We start from the raw sequence: 8404 nt of genomic DNA on the forward strand, positions 1-8404 counted from the left end.
ATTATATAAGCCTGGCGAGAAAAATCAGCGCGATTGAAGAGATAGATAATTGAGTCAACCGAACGTTGAGCTGTAAATTGTATGTGTTTTGCAGTCGCATAGAGTGAAGTTATCGAGCTTGTGAATCGCTGTGATTTATAGCGTGTGTTATCAAGGTTGTTAAGTTTATAAACGTTCTGCCTGTGGAAATTCTGTGTATTACAAAGTTGGTATCGATGTTTTAATCAAGAAGGGACTTGTATCGCTGAAGTTCCTCGGAAAGAATTTATACCGGAAATTAACAAACACGCAGATACGTAACATTATTCTTGCTTTCGAGAGAAGAATTGCCTCAATGAATGAAAGTAATATAATAATGTTCACCATCAACCAAATATTTAAACCAGTAAGAAGAAGAATTGTAAATATTCATCTAATAGACCAATTCAGTGTATTTTTAAAGCCAGCTTAAAAATATTTACAAAAAAAAAAAATTTGCGACCCTACTACAAAATAACATTTAAAGATAACACACTACTTTAAAAAATAATTTTCCGTCATTCATGTGAGCTCCCTGGCACAGCGGCAAGTCGGAAGGTTTATAACGCAAGAAACTGGGTTTCGATACCCGTGGTAGGCACAGCACAGATAACCCATTGTGTATCTTTGCGCTTACCAACAACAAATAAACATTGATGTGATTAGTTATCTTTAACATTAGTGCATAATACCCACATATCTATATATGTTATATAAAGTTTCAAGTAATTGTGTTTGAAGCAAGTAAGAAATATTATTATGTTCAATTTGCTTTTACAATCAAATAAGCTACTAGACGATTAAAGCTTGTATTCTGAATTTTGAAAAGTGTGATAATGTGGTTTTTTAGAATAGGGCGACGATATTTCGCTTCTCAAGGTTAGAAAATACATTGAAAACATTATTTTCGCTCTTTTTAGCATTGTTTATTCACTCATTTTCTTTTAAAAATATATAGTTAAATGATTTTCAGTTGTATGTATATTTACCTACTTAGAGTAAGGAAAACCAAAGCTTGTTTTTTCATGTATTTCTAAAATTGCATTTATAACAAAGTATATTGGATTAATATATTAACTTTGTATAATTTTATTTTATACACGAGAGGTCTCTGTTGTCTTTGAAACGCAAGAAGGAATTGCATGTGGTTTGTTTTAGTAAAAGTATTTGTTAAATTTGATATGTCAGTGTGTATAGTTTTTATTTAATGAATTGTGCTAAGTGAGAACCGAATTTTATAAAATTCAGTATATTTAACAAATCTATTTGAATCATTTTGTTTCACGCAACTTGGAGTGTTTATTTTGTAAAATAGTGAACATGGTTCGAAAGAAGATAGATAACCGAATTCGAGTGCTTATAGAAAATGGTGTGGTGCTTGGTCATCGATCGATGTTTGTAATCGTTGGCGATAAAGGTAGAGATCAGGTAAGCTTAATCTTGCTCCATAATGTGTATGAATTTTAAGTTGTGTCTGAGGAAACTACCTGTGTTTTAAAACATGTTAAAACTAAATTTCAAATGATTCGTCATGGTGTGAAACAGGTACACCAAGATCTAGTAATATTAATAATTAATAACTACAGTGCAACTTTTATTTCACCAGTGGACAAAGTACAATGCTATTGCTAGACTATACTATCATCGAAACTCAAAGCTTAATTTATTATTTAGAAATTGACCTTAAGTATTGTGGGGTGGTATTCCTTCATTTTTTGTCAGGTAGTGGCCATACGATTTAGAAATAGTAGAAAAAGAACCAAGAGTCGGTTCTACAACTTAAACTTTAAAGTTAAAAAGACACTAAATGTTGTAGGACTGAGTATATACAATTACAACACATTCACATGGGTTGCCGGCTCTCCTGCTGTCATCTCTGGTTACAATAAGATTCCAGTGACAATGTTTTTGGTTCTCAGAAAAATAACTGATGAAGAAAGACTTATAGTATAAAGAGCAAATATTTTCAATATTTATATATCTAACTGAGGCAAAACATTAATATCAGAGAAACAATATCCATATTACACATATAGACTTGTGCAATAGCATTGCAGAGAGAATTTCATTCAGGATTTCAAGAAATACTAAAATAAATGTAATAAAAAACAATTCTAACACAAATATAAAGTTATGTACCCAGGTTGTCTACATTTTCCTGATGAAACTAGAGTGGCACTCAGTGGAGTGCATACTTCTGGCTCGCTATGTTGATCATATTCGGCTCTCAGAAAATATGAAAATGTGTCTGTATGTCCATCATTATCAACAGACCATATTTGGCAGGACAATGAGAAATAAGTTTCTATATATATCAACCAAATTTCATCGAAATCTGATTTTTGACTGAGTTTTAGTGCAAACATAGTGTGAAAAATCACTCCCCATGTTAATAGATAGGTTTTTTTTAGTGACCTTGATCTTCCAAACATTGATCACTTCTAAGTTTGGTCATAGTCCAAATGTTTACCAACTTTCATCAAAATCCATTCAACCATTTTTGAGAAATTTTGATGACAAACACACACACACAAAAGGGGTGAAAACATAACCTCCATCCACCTTCTGTGGTGCAGGTAACAAGAGCTCTGAAGTACTAACTTCAATATTTATTATGAAATCTGACTTTTACATAACAGACATCTTGAAATAACAGTTGAAAACAACCTGTACCAGTGCTACACAACTAGACATGTGCAAAAAATGTCACAAAATGTATATGAAATTACTTGTGGGAATGAAGTATGGAGCTGTTTGTAAATTGGAAATGCAGAACATCACTTCTGTTTTATGACAAACAAAGTGATGATATTTGAAGAAGCTATTGTACAAGTAAAAGAAAGTTAGGCATAACCCATAAGGCAACAGAAACTATAAATACCTGGTAATGACATTTAAAGTGAATCTTTTATAGACTGCACCTATATAAATTCTTGGGCAGAATAACAATTTTAACTGACCAAGAAAGAGAACCTGATAACTTACTGACTGGTTACAGAAAAGGTGACATTTTTACATTGTTAGTAAGCAGCAAAATAAATATCATGACCTCATACATTATTAATGGGTATAAAGTTACAAAATTTTACTATAATATTATACAAAACGACTCCAATGGTTTCAACTGCTTCCTAGATAATACACAACACTGTTTAGGTGCTCCAAAATTTTTAAAGGTTTTTTTTTTTTCTCAAATTCAAATACTTAAATTGTGAGCAAAAGTTCTGTAGTGCTTTGTTGATAATTTAATTTTGGCCTCTTTTGAAGAATCAGAACATCTTTCTTATCACATACTGTTGAACATTCTGGTAAAAATTGGTCAAAATAAAAATGTTTTATTAAATAATCTGACAGTCTTCAATCAGTGAATGAACAATTTTCAGTTATATGTCAGTCACTAGTAACAAAAAAATCACATATTGAGCACCAGTAAACATTATATCAAAATTTATCTGTATATAGGTAATGGCATAAACAAGGTAAGGTTACAAAGAACATTATTGAGTGAAATAACAAAACACAAATAACTGCTATACAGCTTTCAAAAAACACATAATTCACACAGGTTTCTTCTGAAGTAAGCTAAGATTAAAAAGTCAACAAAGCAATACTGAACTTTTACTTACATTTTAAATACTTGAATTTTATTTAAACTGTCACACACTATTGTGTAGTTTTATTTTCACTTTAAAATATACCAGGCTTAATACTAACCATTATCATTGGTAGAGCTAAGTGATTTATTGTCATGCAGACTAATCAATTAATCGAAATTAGGCAGACTATTCTACAACTCAAAAATTTCTAGGCAAAAATAATTATCCTAAGTACAGGCCATAGTCTAGAAATTGAACGTACTTTTGTGTTGTGTACATTTAAAGCATAGTTATTATAAGTATCAGATGAGAAGAAATAAAAATTCCATACAGGTAAATTGACCAAATCCCCAGTAATTTTCAATACTCAAATCAAATTAACCCTATTGAGAAAGGTCTTCCTGTGGTCCGGGGTCAATGCTCATGTCATCATTTTTGTAGACTTGCATTCAAAATTTTATTGAACTACTATTTTATGAATGTATGTCAATAAGTTTGGTATCAAATTGTAGATTATAATTCAAATTTTAGTATTATGTATTAGTTAATTTCTTAATTTAAAATTAAATATTTAAAAAATATGCTAAACATGTGGTATGTTGAATGCAGTTTTGGTTCAAATTTAATGTTTGTGATGTCCAAATAGAAAGTCTATAGTTTCTTACGAATTAGAAACTCAAATTACTGATATTGACAAGCTAGAATATAAGAACCTCCTATCTTTTCTATTTTTTGAAATATTAATATATTTATCGAATCAACCAAGGTGACCCCACCATTTTTAGAAATATGTGCTTTGCCCAATGACATGTCTATAACCAATCAAAACCTCAGAATGTCTCTCACATGGTTTTCTCAGCCTCTGTGAAGTGTTTATGTGGGAAACTCTTTCTTTTCATGGTAGAATCAAAGCGGTAAGGTAAGACATTATGGAGCTCAAAAATCATATTCTTTTAGGCCCAAATACAGCTTAGTTACTGAGCCTGATAAATTATAGGATAATTCTTTGATATTGATATAATAACTTATGATTTTTTGTTATTTCAAAATGCACATATAAAACCTAAAAAAGTATTTGTTTTACATCCTCCATGTGCAAAATTTGACAAGGCTTAGCAAATTATGGAAAGTAGCAAATTAGTGAAATGTTTGTAGTAGAAGAGATCATTATTTTCTATACTTCTTTATTTATTGTTCTGAACTTTAATTACTTATTTATAAGTAGTAATAAAATATATACTTATATAATGTATTATAACTGAAATGTGACTGTATTTTACAAAATACTGTAGAACAAAGCCAGGACAGGTCACTTTCTAAAGACCAGTTTTATACTATTGGGTACAGTAACATAAGCATACGTGTACCACGTCATTGCAACTTTTGTAATATTAGTCAGATACTGCCGAAAGATCAATAAAATACAAATTATATAAATACATATATGTATGTATGTATAATGTTATGAGATTTAAGCTATTTAGACTAAACATTTGTGGTTTCATTTTATAATTTGTAGTCATTCTAGAATAAAAAAAAAAGAGTAATTTATATCTATATCCTAATTTTTTTATGGTGTTTGTGAGGTTGGTCAAATCGACCAAACCTATACAGATATACAATAGTGGAAATAATAGAGTTTTTTTTCCAAAAAACATTTGATTATTACCTGAAAGTTATAGATTTCACGTGTGAAATTTGACAATTTTCTGATGCATAAAGGTATTTTTAATCTTAAAATCAAAATTACTTTGCATGTTGGATAATCGAAAAGAAAAAGTGCATGAGCAAATAATTAATTTTAAAAATCTTTAAACTTAATTATAAAATCTGATGATTTTTACATGACTGCCTTGTAATGTTTACTGATAATCTACTAAATTTCGTAAAGATATGTGTACATTTTAAAAAGTTACACTATTAGTGCTATATGGTTACTTTGGGGGATACAGGCTGGGTGGAATCCTCCTGCCTGTTATAAAAAGGTTAAAGACCTGGAGTTAGTTGTCAAATTGAGCATTGTACTATAGCAGTGATATCAGCTCTACAAGGAATTTTTGGAATGCTGAATGAAAACTGAAATAGAATAGTTTTTTATAAGTTAGTCATTAGTAATTCAGGCTTAGATTTTGTCTTCACTTGATTCACAGAGAAAAAATGTCTTTTGGAAAGATGAATGTATGTGTGATTTGTTCTGAAAGAATGGCAGCTTGTATTCATACTTTCATCTCTCTTAGGTTGTTATTATTCATCACATGTTGTCTAAGGCAACAGTTCGAACAAGGCCATCTGTTTTATGGTGTTACAAAAAAGAACTTGGTTTCAGCACGTAAGTTATTTAGTTTTTGACATTTTCTTTCAAAGGGATTGTTGGAAAAAATCTTCAGAAATTGTTATAAGAAAAATGGAAGTTCATTATTTGTAACTTTGAAATTGTTTTTCTAAAACTGGTAATACATTACATTTAAAATTTTAGTATAACCATTTATCTCAAATCATTTGATAAAATCTTGAATAATTTCAAATTGTTGTGTAAACAAGATGATTTTCCTCAAAATTATGAAGTAAAGCATTTATCACTACAAAATTTATATGCATATGTGAATGATGGTTTAAATTTCAGTCTTTAAATGTTATGCCAAATACAAGTTTTTACCCAACTTAAATCAGTTGTAAAGTTTTAATTTAAGAATTTTAGCAATAAGTGTTTTAATGGTTAAAGTTAGGAACTACCCACCAGTAAGTCTGTTAGATCAACATGAAATACAGTAATATATTTTCAGCTATTATTATGTGAAAGAATAAAATGAGAATCATGCAGTGATGTTTTATACTCAGGAAATCTTGTTTGAGAAACTCAAACTCATTACCCATTATGTAATGTTATAGTACAATGGAACATGCCATTTCTTAAAGGTATTTTTTGGGGTTGTTTTATGCTGTCATTGGCTCACCTTTTGTTTGAGAAGCCTTTTGGGTATTCTGAAGCTTTTACTAATGTTCATATCTTTCATTTGTGTACATTTTTACTAATAAGTTGTCAGTCTTGAGTTTTCTGTTGTTGGCTCAAGATGTATTATTATCGATAAGGAAAACATTTAAAGATGTAGGTCCTCTTCTCTGCCTCTTTCCCCACTAGTTTTTTTTATATGCTTAATTTACTTGTATCTTGAGCAGAGTATTCCAGGCAATAAGATTTTTTTGGCTTCCTATCATCAACAAAAGTGTGTCTACATATAATTATTCCCAAGTTTTCATTTAAATTTTTGTATAAATCTCTAAAAATAGCCTTTACCCTCCAGTGTGATGTTTTCACTGATGCTCTATTGTTGAGAAGCTGGAGAATTTTGGGTCAACATGCAACATAAAGTTATAGAATAATTATTTCTTTGTATTAATGATCTCTCCTGTTTTAAACTCACTTTAGATCTTCTGGTTAAAATTATAGATATGATTTACTATTTTAATGTTTAGTTTAAAACATCAAGATCTGTATATTCTGAATGTTGTTTCACAATCTCAGTGGTTAATCAGATTAAAATAATATTTAATAATTTTGTGAGTCAGTTGTTGATTGTATTTTAAATCTATACATGTAGACTTTGGTGGTGCAGCAGTGTGATCAGTAAATGTGTTAAAATATAATTATAAGTATTAGACTTTTCAAGCCTAATATTTTATTAGGTACAGATTTTCAAAGTAAACAGTAATATCTTATAAATGGTAAAGCAGCATTAATATAATAAGTTAAGCCTGCTTGGATTATAGTTTCAATTAAATCAAACTGGTATGTATACATAAAATAATAAATGTCAACAGTGGGTGAATCTATGTCAAACTAATTCTAATTTTAATTTCCCGGATTTTAATATTGTGTAATCTTCAGATCAAACTGATTTTCATTAGTGCGATGGGATAGATGAATAACAGGAGATTCAACAAGATATCTATTAGAAAAGTTCTGTATTTCTCTGAAAAACTGGGTTTGGGAAAATGACATAAAGAGACTGGATACAATAGAATGCACAAGTGAACAATCTTTATTATATCAGTAATACAAACACTGTGTGTAACCTACTTGTTTGATGATGAATGTTTATTTTTACTGGATCAGAGATAACTTCTATCTGACTGACTTGGCTGAGATCATCTACTAGACGGTTTAAACCATATGTTACCTACATCAGGAGTAATGTCAGATTTACCCAAAGTGACTACCATCATCCACGTGGCTGGTCATTCTCATTCAAACATAAGGAATGTTGTAGCCTCAGGGTATTACACTGCTGTCTACACCCTTTTCTATTGTACAGCATTACAGCCATATATCCCAAGGGCAGAGCAGGTGTTTTCTTTAGAGAATGACAAAGGCAGCTAGAACAAAATCAACTTAATAACTTTCTTGACTGTTTGTTTTGTCAGAATAAGTGACAAATTTCAAATAATATTGTATTAAATAAGAAAATTGAAAACTCGTATGCCTATATTCCACAATATTTTTCATACCAGATGAAACTGACATTTTTTTCATTTGAACTACAGTGAATTTTTTTTATAATTAAGATTTATAAAACTTTATGTTATTTAATTTAAGGAAAGCTTTTTTTATTGGATCAATTTTAAGCCAACTAGTTTTTTTTATTATTTATAGACACAGAAAGAAACGAATGAAAAAACTTCAGAAGAAAAATAAAAAGTAGGAAGATAGATGTAGAAGAAGATGATCCATTTAGTAACTTTTTAATTAGACTGACCACCTAAATTATTAGTATAGGTAGGTTATTATGGGT

The 8404-nt window shown here is 29.8% G+C and overlaps 1 protein-coding gene across 1 annotated transcript in view; it reads left to right on the plus strand.

Moving 5' to 3' along the window:
• Nucleotides 1-1137: 1137 nt before the first annotated feature.
• LOC106456953 (RNA cytidine acetyltransferase-like) overlaps nt 1138-8404 on the plus strand; it is a 61611-nt gene continuing 54344 nt past the window's right edge. The window contains exons 1-3 of the mRNA XM_022382745.1: nt 1138-1446; nt 5852-5943; nt 8266-8303. Coding sequence (XP_022238453.1) covers nt 1339-1446; nt 5852-5943; nt 8266-8303 — 238 coding nt within the window. The 5' untranslated portion in view covers nt 1138-1338. The remainder of the gene's footprint in view (nt 1447-5851; nt 5944-8265; nt 8304-8404) is intronic.

The sequence above is a fragment of the Limulus polyphemus genome, unplaced genomic scaffold (assembly GCF_000517525.1).
Source record: "Limulus polyphemus unplaced genomic scaffold, Limulus_polyphemus-2.1.2 Scaffold274, whole genome shotgun sequence".
Classification (NCBI taxonomy): Eukaryota; Metazoa; Arthropoda; class Merostomata; order Xiphosura; family Limulidae; genus Limulus; species Limulus polyphemus.